Below are 19822 nucleotides of genomic sequence, written 5' to 3'. Positions count from 1 at the left end.
TTAAAATGAAATACTCGAAGCCTAAATTAGGTACCTAATTGAGGAGCCTAATTTTTTGGTTGAAAACTCACCTAAATTTAGACACCAAAAACTTAGGATTCTCAATTTAGACCTGCAAGACATTGAGCTAGATTTAGGAATGTTAAGTACCTGATTCCCTAAGGGTTTGTCTCATAGACACAAAAAGGTAGATTTTAAAAGGGCTGCGTGCACGCCCGTAAACACACATATCTCACCACGCACAAAAGTACGTGCTGTTTTATAACCTACACGTGTAGATTATAAAATACTCTCCATGTGCACATGTCTGGAGCCGTACGTGTGCCACTTTGCTGCTGCTCCTTGTTGGGCGCAGGAGTCCATGGGGGGGGGGGGGCGGAGAGAATCTTTATATGGCACAGTCTGATACTCTATATGTGGACCATTGTAAGGGGACACTTTGATTCAGGGTGAGTTTTCAGGAGGTGGGTTGGGGTTAGGGGAGTGTTACAGACACATTATTCAGAGGTATCCACTGTAAAACTGACCTCAAAATAATTTTTGACCTTGTAAGTGATGAAAAGGAGTTGATTTACAAATCATATATAGAGTATCAGACTGAGCCCCATAAAAGGTGCACTCGCTCGCTCTGCCCCCCCACCCCTGACCACCGTGATGTACTCCTGTGCCTAACAAGGAACAGTAGCAAATTGGCACTGAGGAAAATTAGAGGCTACGCGTGTCAGTGCTGGCCCCGCCTCTGCAACACCTGTGCCCTGCCTCTTTTCCACCCACTTTTTCTGGGCACGTGTACATTGATGTATGCGCGCCCTTCCCAGCTATTTAAAATTTGCATAGCTCCTGCTCAGGCCACTTACACACGTAAATGGCCCTTTTTGCGCATGCAAGGCTTTTAAAATGGGAGAAAATCCTTAAGGAATCTGACCGTAAGTTAGGTGCCTGGTGTGGGACATCAGTGCCAAATTCCTAACTTTTTTTTCCCTGCCCTAATTTCATCCCCATTGCTGCCTTCTTTTTAGGCACCTAAATTTTAGGAGCCTAGTGAATCTCAGCCCTAGTTGTTTTCCAAAGTGATGCATCTAAACCCTCACTTTCTCCACCAGTTTGTTCATCTCCAGATGGAAAGCCATCTTTTGCCAGCAGTGCTGGCGGGCCATAACCACACCCAAATCCTGCCTATACTCCTCTCCTTCCCCTAATGAGCATGGCATCGTCACGATGAGGCTGTTATCGCGTGAGGTAGAACTTTATTGCGTGTGATTAGGCCCTAATGTCCGCGATAATGGCCCATCCAGATGGAAAGCCAATGGGGCCAATGCAAAAAAAATGTGCTCCCCAGGGACTTCTCATGGGGGCGCCATGAAGTAATTAAATTAGGGATTGAGCTGCCAAGGAGGCACTAGGGTCAATTGCGCACCCCTAGCACTTCCTTGGCAGCGGGCTCCCAGGAGAGGTCAGCTGTCCATGGGTTAAGAAAATGGACACAGAATTTATCGGCGTCCATTTTCCTAACCGGCGCACAGCCATGGGTTAGGGAAATGGACGCTGGTTAACTGAGCATCCATTTCCCAAACCTGACCGCTGGCACTCTTCACATTTTTGAAAGGCACTTAAAAAAAAAAAAAAAAAAAAAAAGTACTGTTAGTTTTAACGTGGCCATTTGCCTGAGGGAGCTGTCCAGAACTTGGTGCTGAACAGGAGTGAAATATGCTATAGTAAACCTCTAGGTTTACTTGTCATTCTTGCTTTTAGTTGTCTAATTTGTGTGCCAGGTCTTAAGACGACATGCTCAACTGCTGTAAAATTACTGGAACCATTTTGATATAAATCAGCTAGCCTTTACAAAGTATAGGTTTTGTTATGCAGCTATGTTGTGCTTTTATATAAACTTTTAAAGAAGTTTATATAAAAGCAAATATTATACAACTTTTGTACTGTGCAACATTTCAAAAGTAAATTTATTTCAGCAATTGATATGCTGTCCTTACCAACAATGTTGTGCAAGGCAGATTACTATAGGAAAACATATTTTTTCCTATAGTAGAATAAAACATCAAGAGTTAAAATTACCCCCAAATTATTCTTAATCCGATTTTTCTCATCTTGTTTCATGCACTAATCTTATAATACATTAGTGTATGCCTGCAAGAAAAGGAGTGCTTTCAACTCTTTCCAAAATTTGTTAATAAATGGTTCTGATCTGAAAGATAGTAGAAGGCTCTTCCAAAGCTTAGGGCCAGCAGCTGAATATGCTCTAGCATGCATCATCTGCAGATGATAATTCCTTAGTGATAGCTCTACCAGATCTTGTCCAGAGGATTGTAGATACTTTATTGGTTTATAAAGTACTCATAGTTCCTTCAAATACCTAGGACCTGTGTCCACTTATTTATTTTATTTTCAATTTCTATATACTGCCTATCAACATTTCTAAGAGATTAATTATAAACATTCACAATGAAACATATAAAAACACAGTTAACCAAAACAGTGGTAAAAGTATAAAACATCCATAAACAATTACAAAATTAGTTAAGAATACAACTAAAAAAAAAATACATTACTAATACAAAAAAACAAAACAAACTATATTCTGTTGCCTGAATGTAAACCATCTGTTGGCAGACAACAAGGATCCAACGATATAAAAATGCCCTAATTATTAGTAACATGTTGTATGCTTACTGATAAAGGTTTGCTTTCACCATTTTATAAAATTTTAATAGTGAACCATCACTCTTAATTTCTTTCGGCAAAGCATTCCAAAAGATTGGTCCCTGAACACAAAATAGCTGCTTGCCGTATTTGTCAAGTCAGATCAGTTTAAAAGATGGTACACAAAGCAGACCCTGTGACACTGATCTTAAATTTTTTGTGTGCTGATATATTTTTAATGCGGCATTAAAGGTAGATGAAACTAAGCCATTAATACCTTTTGAAAACCAGCAAAAGGATTTTAAACCTAATCTGGCATATTATGGGTAACCAGTTTAGTGCTGCCAGCAGCAGAGTAATATGCTTCTGAATAGGTGTTCTAAATATTATTCTGGAGGCCAGATTCTGGACATATTGCAAAGCACATAAAGTATTCTGTGGTAGACCAAGATATAATGCATAGCAATAGTCAAGAGCAGAAATGACCAAACTAAATTGGAGCGGATTGGGAGGGAACTGGGGAAGGCCCCGATGCGTCGCCATGATAATGTTGACCAAATCGACACCCCCCCCCCCCCCCCCCTGTACGCACTGCCGACGATTTTATAACATGCCCGCACCGGCTCACACATGTTATAAAATCGGGTAGCGCGCGCACATGGATGTGCGCACGTATGTTTTTAAAAATCTACCCCTAAGAGCATATCAGTCAAGGTAGTTGGATAGTTATTTAAGAAAATGGTGGCAAGTAAACAAGTTGTGCTCCAGTCAAAGATGTAGCTAGCGCCTCCAAATGAATAACAGATTCTAGGTATACTAGCTCCATGTTTAAAAAAAACAAACCTCCCCACCCTGTCTCAGAGGTCTTGGCTGAGAAAACATTTGCTATTCAGCCACCTTCAGCTGTTCTAGGAGTACCACATCAGATTCTACCATGCATAACTCAGCGACACAGAAAAGATCAGGTTTATCAGTATATTGACTACAATAGGTATTTTCTTTCTCACAGCTTGGATATTAATTAAATATACACTAAGTTGCAAGGAAATATATTCAGAAGATGAACTTTCACTTTTTAAATACGCGACAGCTCTGTAGTACTAGCAGGCTGTTTTTGCATAATGCCGGCATATCACCCTCTACCCCAGATTATGGAACTTGGTGTATCCATTATTCTAATCCATTGATTAAAAAGCAATAAGAGTGAATGAGAGGGAAGAAGGAATCAATGCCCCAAGGATACGCATGAAGGGGCACACAAAGGGGCAAGTTGCTTTTATGTGCTCCTTTGGCATGTGAAAAAGGTGTGCCACAGCACCTTCGGCGTCCTCTGGTTCTTTGTGTCTTGCTATGTATTTCTCTATGGATTTTTGTAGTTATGTGCTCTGTAATAGATTCGATTCTTCCCAATTTCCCAGGTTTTTGGCTTTGCTTCTAAGTGAAAGCTTTGCTTTATGCATCCTTTTTAATAACTTGCTGTCTATTCACAGGGCACTGGCTGACATGAATAATGATGGAAGGATGGACCAGCTGGAGTTTTCCATTGCTATGAAACTTATCAAGCTGAAACTTCAAGGTTACCAGCTGCCCTCTGCACTGCCTCCCATCATGAAGCAACCACCCATTGCCATTCCTGGTGCAGCAGGATTTGGTTAGTCTGTTTAATTTTGTTACTTCTGTTCGATATGGTCAATTGCACATTAAAATGCTAGAGTACATTGGACAGAGTAAATCACATTGGCTTCCATGCCTTGCCAAAATTGTTAGTAGAAAAACCTATCCATGCCCTGAAGGGAGATTAAAGAAAGAATTAGCTGAGAAACTTAGAAATGTGCCCTTGCTTTGTAAATGCCAAATAAAACCTTCCAGTAAATGTGGAACATTTCTAGGCATCACTTTATTGTTGTTGCTGTAGGAGCCTCTTACAACTAAATCAACATCTGAATGACAGCAGAATTTGTTGTCCTGTTTAATTGACATTAATGTCAATTCATTTACCTGATGTACCTTAGGAGGCTTATATACCTTGAAGGAAATAAGGAGGATAAGGAATTGCTGCAATAAATCACTAATCCGAATTTCTGCTTACCTTGGAAACCTGTGTATTTTTAATTGAGGGACTTAGTTTGAAAGGTAACTGACATCAATGGTGCCAGAGGCACAGTTTTCAGACTGATAGACTGCATTTAGGATGGATGACTCCAAAATTATTGGATGGTGTACCTTTCCCAAGAGGTTAGCATGTGTACGGTGATCCAGGTCAGAAGTAATAAGAGGGTGACCTTGAGATGACTGACTATTTTTTGGGTTCCTGGTGAATTAAATGTGAACTATGAGTTTTTTTAAAAACTTGAACCACTTTGGCTGATGCATTTAGTCCATCTCTTTCCTCCTGCACCAGCAAAGTTGGTCCTGGTTTTTGTGCCTGCGAAAAGCAGGCACAGCTGATGTAAAAGAAGGTAAGGCAGTCACTTGTAGTTATATAACTGTCTCACAACTCTTGTTAGTGGTCCCCCGCTGATCAAAGGTGACATCAGTAACCCATACTAAGAATAAGTCTACTGAAGAAAAAAAGTCCCATTGTGGTGCTAAAACCTCCAAACCTCTCAAACTTTTCTTGACTACCAAAACTACCATTCCACTGCAGATAGGATTGCTTCCTCACAGTGAAAATATCCATTAATAAGCAGGCTTATTTAACCATGCTGTCTGGGTGATGCCATCCGGTCATCACGGGGTGGAGCTTTCTCCCAGGACAAGCAGAATGGTAGTCCTCACATATGGGTGACATCATCAGGATGGAGCCCTATCACGGAACACTTTTGTCAAAGTTTCTAGAACTTTGACTGGCACACTGAGCATGCCCAGCATGCCACTAACCGTGCATCCAGCAGGGGTCCCCCTTCAGTCTCTCTTTTTTTTTTTTTTTTCCACACAGCAGTTGCCTCGTGGTTCTCAGGAGCTCTGACAATTTCTCACAAATTTTTCTCACTGAATTTTCTTCAAATTTTCAAAACTTTTTCCCCATCACAGGGTCCCCCGTTGACCACCATTAACGCTGGTAAGCTTTTTACCTCGTTCTTTGTGGTCAGTTCCCGACGGTGCTCCTATCGGTGCCCGAGGTCAACCGACTGCGCCGCGGTCATCTTTCATAAAATGGTGACCGGTTTTCGGAAGTGCCCCGAGTGTCCGAGGACTATGTCCATTACGGACCCTTACGACATCTGCATCTTATGCTTGGGGCCTTCTCACGACGACCAACTTGTGTACCAGTTGTGCTCAAATAACACCGAAAGGCCGCCGGGCCCACTTAGAGAAAATGGAACACCTTTTCAAAACTAAGTGCTCCTCCCCCTCTACACCGGCCAAAAGTGCCCGAAGCCGTCGTCGTCATCCACTCCATCTCCATCGATGTCTCAGCATCTGGACACCGGTGAATGGCCGTCACCGGCATCGTTTCGTTCAAAGGCCTCCACATTATCCTCTGCACTGGAGAATGACCGGCCGAGCACCAAGAAAAGCATCGACATCGAGACCCATCTTCGGGAATGGGCACAGACAAGCCATCGACATCGATGGAACCACCAACCAAAACGTTTCGGGGAGAGGAGCCCCCATCCTCCTCTGGACCTGGGACACCGAGGTGTTCCCCCACCTGCAATGGTGCCGGGAGCCGAGACTCCACAATTCCTGTGGACCCTCCGGCAACGCCCATGGAGCCTCCAACCCCGGAAGCTGTGTTACCAACACCAGCCTTCCGAATTGGACCAGATGGTCCAAGAGGCAGTCCTCCAAGCGCTTCGAGGATTTCAGTCACCACCGGCACAAACTCCTATGCCGAGGCCTGACCCGGTGCCTACGATGCTGGCTCCACTACTCGAAAGACTAGACACCCTTATTGGCGCACTTCCATCGGTGCTCATGCCTTCCGGACTGACGATGCCTCTAAGACCATCGGTTCCTCTCTCCCGATTCCTCTCTCATCGGACGATGAAAGACCGTGATACGTCTGTGCCGGACCCGATTCCAGGGCCATCGGGTATATTACCACACAGACGCCCATCGAAAACACTGATGCCATCGGTGCCTCCACTGGCCTCAGTGCCATCTCCACCTATTTCGGTGCCTCCACCTATTCCATCGGTGCCACCTCCTTGATCCGACTGGATTAGGACTTCTCCCTCCATCGGAAGAACCACAGGGTGGAGAAGATCAACCATTTGATCCTTGGCGTGATGATTCCTCAGACTCCCAGAATTCTGAGGACATCCCATCGAAGCCTTTCACCTCCGGAAGAAAGATGCCGCTCTCCTCCAGAGGACCTCTCGTTTGCCAGTTTTATAAAGGAAATGATTGAAACCATCCCCTTTAAACTACAAACTGAAGAGGATGCCAGACACAGGATGCTGGAAGTTCTGCAATTCGTGGATGCTCCCAAGGAGGTGATGGCAAATCCAGTCCACGAAGTTTTGCTTGACCTGTTGCATCGTACCTGGGAGCACCCAGGTACAGTTCCACCGGTGAACAGAAAAACTGATGCTACCTACCTGGTTCAATCAGCTCCAGGATTCCAAAAAGCCCAGCATCCTCACCACTCCGTAGTGCTCGAATCTGCTCAGAAAAAAGCTAAGAGATCCCGACCTCATTCTTCCACCCCTCCTGGCAAGGAGCAGAAATCCTTGGATGCCTTTGGGTGAAAAGTGTTCCAGGGTTCTATTTTGATGGCACGTATAGCAGCCTACCAGCTATACATGATGCAATACTCTAGAAACCTTTGGAAACAGATTCAATATTTCTCTGAATACCTGCCAGAGGAGTTTCAGGGGGGATTAAATTCCATCCTCCAGAAGGGCCTTGAAGCTGGAAAACACGAGGTCAGAGCTGCCTATGATATCTTTGAGACTACCTCCAGAGTGTCAGCAGCAGGCATAAGTGCCAGACAATGGGCATGGTTGAAATCTTCAGACTTGTGTTAAGAGGTCCAGGACAGGTTAGCAGACCTTCCCTGCACAGGGGACAACTTGTTGGAGAGAAATCCAGGAAACAGTTGCGCAACACAAGACCATCATGAGACATAAAAACATAAGAAATTGCCATGCTGGGTCAGACCAAGGGTCCATCAAGCCCAGCATCCTGTTTCCAACAGAGGCCAAAACCAGGCCACAAGAACCTGGCAATTACCCAAACACTAAGAAGAACCCATGCTACTGATGCAATTAATAGCAGTGGCTATTCCCTAAGTATAATTGATTAATAGCCATTAATGGACTTCTCCTCTAAGAACTTATCCAAACCTGTTTTGAACCCAGCTACACTAACTGCACTAACCACCTCCTCTGGCAACAAATTCCAGAGCTTTATTGTGCATTGAGTGAAAAAGAATTTTCTCCAATTAGTCTTAAATGTGTTACTTGCTAACTTCATGGAATGCCCCCTAGTCCTTCTATTATTCGAAAGTTTAAATAACCGAGTCACATCTACTCGTTCAAGACCTCTCATGATATTAAAGATCTCTATCATATCCCCCCTCAGCCGTTCTTCTCCAAGCTGAACAGCCCTATCCTCTTCAGCCTTTCCTCATAGGGAAGCTGTTCCATCCCCTTTATCATTTTGGTTGCCCTTCTCTGTACCTTCTCCATCGCAACTATATCTTTTTTGAGATGCGGCGACCAGAATTGTACACAGTATTCAAGGTGCGGTCTCACCATGGAGCGATACAGAGGCATTATGACATTTTCTGTTCTATTAACCATTCCCTTCCTAATAATTCCTAACATTCTATTTGCTTTCTTGACTGCTGCAGCACACTGAGCCAACGATTTTAAAGTATTATCCACTATGATGCCTAGATCTTTTTCCTGGGTGGTAGCTCCTAATATGGAACCTAACATCGTGTAACTACAGCAAGGGTTATTTTTCTCTATATGCAACACCTTGCACTTGTCCACATTAAATTTCATCTGCCATTTGGATGCCCAATCTTCCAGTCTTGCAAGGTCCTCCTGTAATGTATCACAGTCTGCTTGTGATTTAACTACTCTGAATAATTTTGTATCATCCGCAAATTTGATAACCTCACCCGTCGTCTTCCTTCCCAGATCATTTATATATATATATTGAAAAGCACCGGTCCAAGTACAGATCCCTGAGGCACTCCACTGTTTACCCTTTTCCACTGAGAAAATTGACCATTTAATCCTACTCTCTGTTTCCTGTCTTTTAACCAGTTTGTAATCCACGAAAGGACATCGCCTCCTATCCCATGACTTTTTAGTTTTTGTAGAAGCCTCTCATGAGGGACTTTGTCAAACGCCTTCTGAAAATCCAAATACACTACATCTACCGGTTCACCTTTATCCACATGTTTATTAACCCCTTCAAAAAAATGAAGCAGATTGTTAGGCAAGACTTCCCTTGGGTAAATCCATGTTGACTGTGTCCCATTAAATCATGTCTTTCTATATGCTCTACGATTTTGATCTTGAGAATAGTTTCCACTATTTTTCCCGGCACTGAAGTCAGGCTCACTGGTCTATAGTTACCCGGATTGCCCCTGGAGCCTTTTTTAAATATTGGGGTTTCATTGGCCACCCTCCAGTCTTCACGTACAATGGATGATTTTAGTGATAGGTTACAAATTTTAACTAATAGATCAGAAATTTCATTTTTGAGTTCCTTCAGAACCCTAGGATGCATACCATCCGGTCCAGGTGATTTGCTACTCTTTAGTTTGTCAATCTGGCCTACTACATCTTCCAGGTTCACAGTGATTTCGTTCAGTTCGTCTGAGTCATCACCCCTGAAAACCATCTCTGGAACTGCTATCTCCCCAACATCCTCATTAGTAAACACGGAGGCAAAGAATTCATTTAGTCTTTCTGCAATGGCCTTATCTTCCCTAAGAGCCCCTTTAAACCCCTCTGTCATCTAATGGTCAAACCGATTCCCTCACAGGTTTCTTGCTTTGGATATATTTAAAAAAGTTTTTATTATGAGTTTTTTGCCTCTATGGCCAACTTCATTTCAAATTCTCTCTTCGCCTGTCTTATCAATGTTTTACACTTACCTTGACAGTGCTTATGTTTTATCCTATTTTCTTCAGATGGATCCTTCTTCCAATTTTTGAAGGATTTTTTTTGGCTAAAATAGCCTCTTTCACCTCACCTTTTAACCATGACGGTAATCGTTTTGCCTTCCTTCCACCTTTCTTAATGCGTGGAATACATATGGACTGCGCCTCTAGGATTGTATTTTTAAACAATGTCCAAGCCTGTTGAACACTTTTAGCCTTTGCAGCTGCACCTTTAAGTTTTTTTCTATTTTCCTCATTTTATCAAAGTTTCCCTTTTTAAAATTTAGTGTTAGAGCTACAGATTTACTTATTGTCCCCCTTCCAGTTATTAGTTTAAATTTGATCATGTTATGATCACTGTTGCCAAGTGGCCCCACCGCTGTTACTTCTTTCACCAAATCTTGCGTTCCACTAAGAATTAAATCTAAAATAGCTCCCTCTCTTGTTGGTTCCTGAACCAATTGCTTCATGAAGCAATCATTTATTACATCCAGGAACTTTATGTCTCTAACAAGTCCTGATGTTACATTTACCCAGTCAATATTGGGGTAATTGAAATCTCCCATTATTATTGCACTGCCAAATTGGTTTGCTTCCCTGATTTCTCTTAGCATTTCATCATCTGTCTGACCATTTTGTCCAGGTGGACGGTAATATACTCCTATCACTCTACTCTTACCCAACACACATGGGATTTCTACCCATATAGATTCTACTGAGCATTTACTCTCTTGTATGATCTTTATCCTGTTGGACTCTATACCCTCCCGGACATAAAGTGCCACACCCCCACCAAGTTGATCCTCCCTATCATTGCGATATAATTTGTACCCTGATATAGCACTGTCCCATTGGTTATCCTCCTTCCACCAAGTCTCTGTGATGCCAATTATGTCAATCTCATCGTTTGCTGCTATACACTCTAACTCTCCCATCTTACTACTTAGACTTCTGGCATTCACATACAGACATTTCAAAGTGTGGTTTTTGCTTGTTTTAACAACCTGCTTTTCAGTTGTTTGGGATAATTCGGAAATCATTAGCTTTGGTGATTTTTTACATATAGGCATACCCAATCATACCAACATATGTCCCACATTGTCCACATCACCAGCCAGCTTCGTCACTAGCTTGGTGGATACAGGATAGTCCTATCTGAAGATTGGACTACCCTTTCAATCTCCAGAACCTCAGATTATTTATTTATTTATTTATTTATTTAAAATTTTTATAGACCGACATTCATCAGGGATATCACATCGGTTCACATTGTAACGCAAACAGACGCCTGGGGAGGCGTTTTACATCGAACAGAGTTATATCAACAATTTATAACAAATTAACAAAAGAACAATTGAGGGGGGGGGTAAGAGGGGGAATATAAGGAGGGAAAGTAACATTGAATGTTAAATGTTAAGAATAGGCTTTACTAATATATATAAAATAAAATAATATTATAACAGTATATACATATCCAATATGAGGCGATGACATATTAAATAAATTTGAGTATAATTTGAGAGGAGAGGGGGGTAGAGGAACCTGGGGGGGGGGGAGAGGGAAGGAGGGTAGAATGTGTAGGGATTAAATGAAACGTAGGGGTAGAGAGATGGCATAGGGGGGAGGGGAAAGAAGCGAGGGTGGAGTGAAGTGGAAGGTGGGGAAAAAGGGAAATGAGGAAGAAGGGAAAATAAGCGAACTGAACAGTAAGGAGAGAGCGGAGAGGGTGGGAAAAGAGAATGGAGAGAATGATTGAGAAATTAGGTGTAGGCTTTAGTAAAGAGCCAAGTCTTCAGCTTCCGTTTAAAGGTTTTTGAGCATTCTTCTTGCCGTAATTCAACTGGCATTGTGTTCCAAAGGGTCGGCCCGGCGATCGAGAGCGCTCGGGCTCTCGTGGAGGTAAGTTTATAGAGTTTGGGAGAGGGGGTAGGCATGGTGGCGAGATGTTGGTGTCTGGTGGGCCTGTTAGATTGGTGGAGGCAGAAGGATTCATTAAACCAGTTCATTTCGGGATTGTATAAGGCCTTGTGGACAAGAGAGAGAGCCTTATATTGGATGCGGGATGTAATAGGGAGCCAGTGTAAATCTTTTAATACAGGTGTGATATGATCATTTCTGCGTGAGTTAGTCAAGATCCGGGCTGTTGTGTTTTGCAGTATTTGAATGGGGTGGATGGAGTTGTTCGGAAGGCCGAGGAGAAGGGCATTACAGTAATCGGTTTTGGCAAAGATGGTGGTTTGTAGGACTGTACGGAAGTCAGGGGGATGTAATAGGGGTTTCAGTTTTTTTAAGGAGTGGAGTTTAAAGAAACCGTCTTTTAGTATATTACTGATGAATTTCTTTACACTGACAACAGATGCCTCCAACCTTGGTTGGGGAGCCCATGTCAACAACCTGTAAACCCAGGGAACCTGTACCACAGCGGAATCAAAGCACTAGATAAATTTTCTGGAGCTCAGAGCAATACGATATGTCCTATTCACTTTCCAGGATTGCCTATCCAACAAGGTAATCCTAATTCAAACAGACAACCGGGTAGCGATGTGGTACATCAACAAGCAAAGGGGCACAGGCTCTTACCTGCTATGCCAGAAGGCGGCGCAGATCTGGGCCTGGTCTCTCTCATATTCCATGCTACTGAGAACAACCTACCTGACAGGTGTGGACAATGTGATGGCGGACAATTTCAGCCGGACCTTTCATCCCCATGAATGGTCCCTAGATCCCACTGCAGCGAAACAAATTTTCCACCACTGGGGCCGCCCGCACATAGACCCCCTTGCGTCAATTCACAACCGCAAAGTGGACAACTTCTACCCTCTACACCGCAGTCGCAAGACACCACCGAGAGATGTCTTCGCCAACTTGTGGACAAAAGGTCTTCTATATGCCTACCCTCCACTTCCACTCATCAGCAAGACTCTCGTGAAGTTACGATAAGGGCGGGGCTCAATGATCCTCATAGCCCCTTAGAAGCCGCGTCAGGTTTGGTTTCCCATCCTACGTGACCTCTGTCCAGCAACCAGTTCGCCTGGGCACAGATCCAACTCTGATAACACAGAACAACGGACTATTACGTCATTCGAACCTCCACTCCATGTCCTTGACAGCATGGATGATGAAAGATTGATACTACAATCCCTTAACCTTTCTGACAATGTGTCACTGGTCCTCGTAGCTTCACGAAAGTCTTCTACTAGGAAATCTTATCATTCCAAATGGAAAAGATTTTCCCTATGGTGCACAACAAAGGAAATAGATCCCTTTTCCTGCCCCACACCAAGGTTCCTGGACTACCTCTGGTACCTTTCTGAGTCTGGTCTACAAACTTCCTCCATCCGAGTGCATGTCAGTGCCATAGCTGCTTACCACAAAGGTGTAGGAGATGCCCCGATCTCGGTGCAACCCCTCATAGGGCGCTTTGAGAGGCTTGCTCCAACTGAAGCCTCCACTGCGTCCTCCAGTTCCAGCATGGGACATCAATGTGGTACTAACGCGGCTCCTGCGACCTCCATTTGAGCCTCTGCACATCTGCGAGCTAAGTCATCTCACTTGGAAAGTGCTCTTTCTACTTGCTTTAACATCTGCTCGCAGAGTCAATGAGCTTCAGGCGCTGGTAACCTACCCACCTTATACAAAATTTCTCCACGATCGTGTGGTAAGCCGCACTCACCCTAAATTTTTGCCAAAGGTAGTGTCTGATTTCCACTTAAATCAATCCATAGTACTACCCACATTTTTCCAAAACCTCACTCACACCCAGGTGAGCGGGCCTTGCATTCCTTGGACTGTAAATGTGCGCTCACTTTTTATTTGGACCGCACTACAGCCCATAGGAAGTCCACCCAAACGTTTGTCTCCTTTGATAAAAACCAAACTGGGAGTTCCAGTGGGCAAGCAGACCCTGTCCACCTGGCTAGTGGACTGTATTACCTTCTGCTACCAACAAGCAGGCCTTCCGCTACAAGGACGCGTGAAAGCGCATTCAGTAAGAGCCATGGCAACGTCAGTAGCACACCTCCATTCTGTACTCTTGCTAACATCTGCAGAGCTGCTACATGGAGCTCTCTCCACACCTTTGCAGCTCATTATTGTCTCAACAAGGCTGGCAAGCAGGATTCCATATTTGGCCAGTCTGTCCTGCGTAATTTGTTTCCAGTTTAATAGCCCAACTTCCTTCCTGCAACCCACTGTGAAACTCAGGCTGCCCTCATACCCAAAGCCACCCCTGTTGTTGTGCCTGTTGCATGTCGTTGGGTGCTTTTGGTTCACTTTACTCTGGTATCCTGTAACTCGCTATTCACCCATATGTGACGACTACCATCCTGCTTGTCCTGGGAGAAAGCAGAGTTGCTTACCTATAATAGGTGTTCTCCCAGGACAGCAGGATGTTAGTCCCCACGAAACCCGCCCACCACCCCGCGGAGTTGGGTTTGCTTACGTTTTATTATTTTATTTTTCGCTCGTACTTTTGCTACAAACAAGACTGAAGGGGTACCCCTGCTGGATGCAGGGGATCATGTTCTGTGATAGAGCTCCATCCTGATGATGTCACCCATAAGTGAGGACTAACATCCTGCTGTCCTGGGAGAACACCTGTTACAGGTAAGCAACTCTGCTTTTTCTTTAAGCTCGAAAAGTTCTTCTCTTGCAGCTGCACGGCTCCTTCCCATGCATATTGAGCAGTTCCCCTCAGTTTCATTTTTTTCCATGCTCTGCACAGACATGTGGGGCCATTTCTCTCTACTTTCTCCTCAAGGGGAAAAAAAAAGGACATGTCCAAGTCAGGCATTACATTTTTGTCAATCTGGAAAAATCATGTCTGAGATCGATGGACACAAATACTGTTATTTCTGCCTCAGACCCAACCATGATCAACTGGCTTGTGAGCATTGCGGGAAAATGTCTCCCAGAGCTCAGCACCACTGAGCGGCAAAAATCCTTCATTTGAGAGAAGGAAGGTCAGGATCTTATGCCCCCATCTCTGACACATGGAAAATCCACTAAGTTCTCGCCAGGACCGAAGACTTCGCATCCAAATTGAGTGAGGCGCACTTCCTCACTGGGAGCTAGGTCTCCTATAAAAACAATGTCTGTGCCGGCACACTGTGGTGCATCAGACTTGGGCACATAATGGTGCCTCTATAGCATCAGCACACTGAAATGCACCAAAGATGTCTGTGCATACAAATGTACCAGAGACGTCTGCACCGGACAGTTCTGCGCTCAAAGAGGTGCTGAGGGCATTGGTGCACAACTCTGTGCCGAAGACGACACACAGCTCCAATGCACAACTCTGTGCTGAAGACATGGGCGCACAACTCTGCGTCGGACATTGAGGCGCCGAAGACATTGAAACAGATTGCAGAGCCGAAGAAATCTAAATTAACAAAAATTTCACCTAGTCCCACATCAGACAATGGAGCCTCATCAAACAATGAAGCGCTTTCAAAGTTTATTAGATCTGGTTGTATATCACCATTGAGAAGTATGGCGAAATCACCATCTCCCATTCCCTTACTATAATTATCTGATAAAGAAATGGAAGTAAAATCACCAGTTGAGTTGATCTCCTCACCAGACTCCAGTCAATACGAAGGGGAACTTTCACTGTCCCAATGTCGCTGTTCCCCATCTTTGCAGGACATCTTTACAGGACAAGCCAAAACTGCAACTATCAGAACCTCCCACTTCTAGACCAGCTGCACCACGAGAAAACATCTTAAAAGCAGAAATTCCAATATCTCGGTGACACAGATCCACATCTCATTGATTTTCTTTTTTTTTTTTTGCAAGTTTTTATTTATGCATGAAAGGCATATCAGACAGAAGAACATGATATCCAGATTATTAACATGTAAAAGTACAAACTGAATTTGTGATCAATAAAACAACCATAAACAACCAATGTCTCGTCTCAGTTTTGAAGCCAGATTACATTATCATACCCAGTCGCAGACAATAGCCTCTCAATAATTTTTCCCCCCTAACCCGCTCCCCTCCCTCTAATTCCCATCCCCCTCTCCCCCCTCCCCAGATTTCCCTTAAGTAATCTCCATAGACGAGTAGAGCCAACAACCAGCCTACTGTTGTAGCCATGTCAGGTAAGGTGCCCACACATCCTGAAATTTACCCACCCTATCATGCCGAAGTGCGGTTAAGTAACCCATCTGATAGATCCTTCCCAATCGTGACTGGACCTGCGACAATGTAGGGGCACCATCAGATTTCCATCTGAACGCTATTTCACTTCTAGCAGCGATATATATCTGTATTAGCAGCGTGGCATGCTTGTCGCTGAGATCCCCGTTCACCAGGCTTAGGAGACACCCCTTGGGATCCAGTCGTATCGTAACTCCCAGGACTTGGGTTGCAAACCCCGTAATTATATCCCAAAAAGCTTGTATCTTGGGACACCCCCACCACATGTGATAGAAGGTCCCCTTACCGCCGCATAATCTCCAGCAAGTACCACTGACTCGGGGGTTCATACGGTGCAATTTGTCCGGGGACATATACCATCGATACATTAATTTATATCCGTTTTCTTTGATGTTTGCGGATACAGAGCTCCTACCCACTAGCATATGACACCGGTCCCACTCGTGGTCCTCTAACTGTTGACCCAAATCGGATTCCCACTGTAATTGATAGGATCCTTTGGTTTTATCCGCACTGTTAAGAAGTAAGTAGATCCTAGATATCGGTTTAGATAAAGGACTGCGCTGATCACAAAAGGATTCAAATAGGGATTTACCTCTGGAAAGCTCCCCTGACGCCCCCTCCGATCGTAAAAAGTGAGTGACTTGCATGTATGCGTACCAATCCCTTCGTGTTCCCCCGTACTTTTCCTGGATCTCCGCCAAACCCAACTCAGCTGACCCCTGGAACATTTGTCCAGCCTTCGTTAGCCCCATGCAGGTCCATCTATCTGAGAAAGCTTTTTCCAATCCCGGGGGAAACCCAGTGTTGCGCAAAAAGGAGGTTAAGTGGTAAATCCTCTTGGACCCCGCCACCCTAGGCCTCCACACTGCCCAAAGTCGCAACACCGCCTGGGTGAATGGCGTCAGAGAAGATACGTTGACTTTCCCGACATCCTTACTCCACACCCTGGTTGCCAATGGAAAGTCACCAGACTCGATTGCAATCCAGGATTTAAGTGCGCCCGTCGCGTGCCAACTGACGATCACACCCAATAGGATTGCAGTATAGTACCAACCAATATTAGGGACATTAAGACCTCCCCTCGTTCGGTCCCTATATAAAATGGTCCTAGAAACCCTAGGCGGTTTATGCTTCCATATAAAGCGGAACAATTTTCTCTGCCATATCCTGATAGCCCCATCCGGCACCGCCACCGGCAACGTCTGAAAGACATAGCAAAGCCGGGGTAGGATGTTCATCTTAATGGCCGCTATCCTGCCTAGCCAAGATAGATCAGTCCTGTCCCACCTGTCCAAGTCTTGTTGTATCTGAGACCACAAGGAATCATAATTGAGTTGATATAGAGACTCCAGATGGGCCCCCAGTTTAACCCCCAGGTATTTTATAGAGTCCTTAGCTTGGCGAAAAGGCAGTGCTTTCCCCACGGATGCATACTGAGCCTCTGTCATGGAAACATTTAGCAGCTCAGACTTGTCAGCATTGATCTTAAAGCCTGACAGTCTCCCAAACTCCCGAATCTCCTCTAATAAGACTGGTAAGGAGAGCTCTGGCTTGCTGAGAGTAAATAACAGATCGTCTGCAAAGAGCGAGATCTTGAAATCTAAATCCTGAACCGATATGCCGTGTATGCCCGCATGCCGTCTTACTTTCTCGGCCAGTGGTTCTAACGAGAGGGCAAACAACAAGGGCGACAGTGGGCAACCCTGTCGCGTGCCCCTCTTAACTGCGAAAGGGTCTGAGTACGCCCCATTGATTTTGATTCGAGCATGCGGACCACTGTAAAGTTTTCTAACCCAATTAATAAAAAATTCCCCTATACCCATAACTTCCATAACCTTAAATAAATACGGCCAATGCACCCGGTCGAACGCTTTTTCAGCATCCACCGTCAACAGCACCGACGGGATTTCCTTAGACTGTGCCCACCACATCAGTTCCACTACCCTGCGAACATTGTCCGAGGCGAGCCGGCCAGGAATAAATCCCGACTGGTCCCCAGCCACCAACCTAGGAGCTACTCTACCAAGGCGAAGTGCCAGCGCCCTCGCCAAAATTTTCAGGTCAATGTTTATCAGGGATATTGGCCTGTATGACCCGCAGAGGGTGTGGTCTCTTCCGGGCTTGGCCAGCACTGTGATTCCTGCGGTATTGGATTCCTTAGATATTATTCCTCCCCCCCCGAAGATCATTATACATATCCACTAGCGGAGGTAACAATTCTGCACTAAAAACTTTATAAAACTTTCCAGAGAACCCGTCCAGCCCAGGAGCCTTCCCCAATTTGAGGCCCTTAATAATAAGGGATATCTCCCCTTCCCTCAATTCCTCATTGAGCGCAGAACACTGCTCTGGAGATAGTACCGGTAGATCGATAGCTTGTAACGATTGGTCTATCTCCTCCTCCGAGCAGAGGGGCTCCAAGTCGTATAGTTTTCGGTAAAATTGATTGAAACATTTCCCAATTTCATGCTGAGAATATACATATTGCCCCTGATCTCCCTTAAGCTTAGTAATTTGGGATTGCGCTGTCTTTTCTTTTAATTTACGGGCAAGCTGTCTTCCAGCCCGATTACCCCATTCAAAATGGTGCTGTTTCAGCAGCTGAAGTTGGTACGCTATCCGATCCCCATCTAAAACCTGAAGCGCCTGCCGAGCGGCCAATAGGGGTTGTAATAGAGCAGGGTCGAGAGTACGCTTATGCCTCAATTCTAGACTAGCCACTCTCTCCAATAGAGAGAGTCTCTCCCGGTCCCTCTCCTTCTTAACATATGCCGCTCTGGCTATACACAAACCCCTCACATAGGCCTTTAAGCTATCCCAGACAGTCCCTGGTGACACTTCGCCGTTCCCATTAATATCCAAATAATCGCTAATGTGCTGCTTAAGCTGTGCCACAAACACCTTATCTTCAAGCAATCTATCGTTCAGTCTCCAAAATTTAGTGCCAGCCCGGGAGTCTTTGGTCTGTAGAGTGAGCCATACTGGGGCATGGTCGGACCATGTTATAGTGCCCACCTCCGCTTCCAGGACCTTCCCCACTAAATCCTTATCCACCAGAAAGTAATCAATCCTGGAATAGGATTGATGGGGGTGGGAGAAAAATGTATAGTTCCTGGATGTGGGATTGCGCAACCTCCAAATATCCAGGAGACCACGATCTCCCACAAGATGTTTAAGGGTTTTCCGTGCAAGTTTTCCCCCCACTCCACCACTGTGGGAGTTATCCAGATAAGGGTATCTCGTGAGATTAAAATCTCCCCCCACAATGAGGCGCCCTTCGGCCCAGTCGCTAATGACAGCCGATAGTTTCGTATAAAACGCAACTTGATCTACGTTGGGGGCATATACATTCAGGAAAGTATACTTTTCTTCATTAATAGTTGCTTTTACTAGTATATAGCGACCCTCCACATCCCGGATCTCAGAAAAAACATCCGCCACTACCATATTAGCAAACAATATCCCAACCCCTGTGTATTTATTCTGAACAGTAGCTGCAGCATGGAAAACTTGTGGGTAACCTTTAGAAACCAACAAACGCTCGTAGCGTTTTCTAATGTGGGTTTCCTGGCAGAAAATAATATCCGCCTTGTGATGGGCCATATCACGTGTAAACATTTGCCGTTTGTGATACGTGTTCAGACCCTTGACATTAATGGAAAGTATTTTTAAAGGCTTCATGGTGCTGTGTTAAAGGGCAGCCAAAGCCACAATAAAGTCACTGCATAGCCGCCGAGACTTGGCCCTCCAAAACTTCCCCTCATAACTGTTCGCCTCTCGCCCCATGGAGTTAGTCTACTCCCACAATTACTCCTCCCCGTGTTCCCCCCTCTCCCCCTTCCCCCCAACCCTTCCCCACTTCCAACCACTCTGTACAGAGTGAATCCCCTCCAGTAGAGACCTAACGTCACCGCAGGACCTGAACAGGAT

At 44.7% G+C, this 19822-nt stretch overlaps 1 protein-coding gene and 1 long non-coding RNA gene across 7 annotated transcripts in view; one reads left to right on the top strand and one right to left on the bottom strand.

The window, feature by feature from the left end:
• ITSN1 (intersectin 1) overlaps nt 1–19822 on the top strand; it is a 520117-nt gene that overhangs the window by 129092 nt on the left and 371203 nt on the right. For all 5 annotated transcript variants that reach the window (XM_029603536.1, XM_029603539.1, XM_029603538.1 and 2 more), the window contains one exon: nt 4146–4306. In XM_029603536.1, the coding sequence (XP_029459396.1) occupies nt 4146–4306 (161 nt within the window). The remainder of the gene's footprint in view (nt 1–4145; nt 4307–19822) is intronic.
• The window catches only part of LOC115092566, a 50444-nt gene that overhangs the window by 22721 nt on the left and 7901 nt on the right, over nt 1–19822 (bottom strand). The gene's annotated exons all lie outside the window — the stretch shown is intronic.

This window comes from Rhinatrema bivittatum, chromosome 5 (genome assembly GCF_901001135.1).
Source record: "Rhinatrema bivittatum chromosome 5, aRhiBiv1.1, whole genome shotgun sequence".
NCBI lineage: Eukaryota > Metazoa > Chordata > Amphibia > Gymnophiona > Rhinatrematidae > Rhinatrema > Rhinatrema bivittatum.
This window is presented reverse-complemented; position numbering and strand designations above follow the sequence as displayed.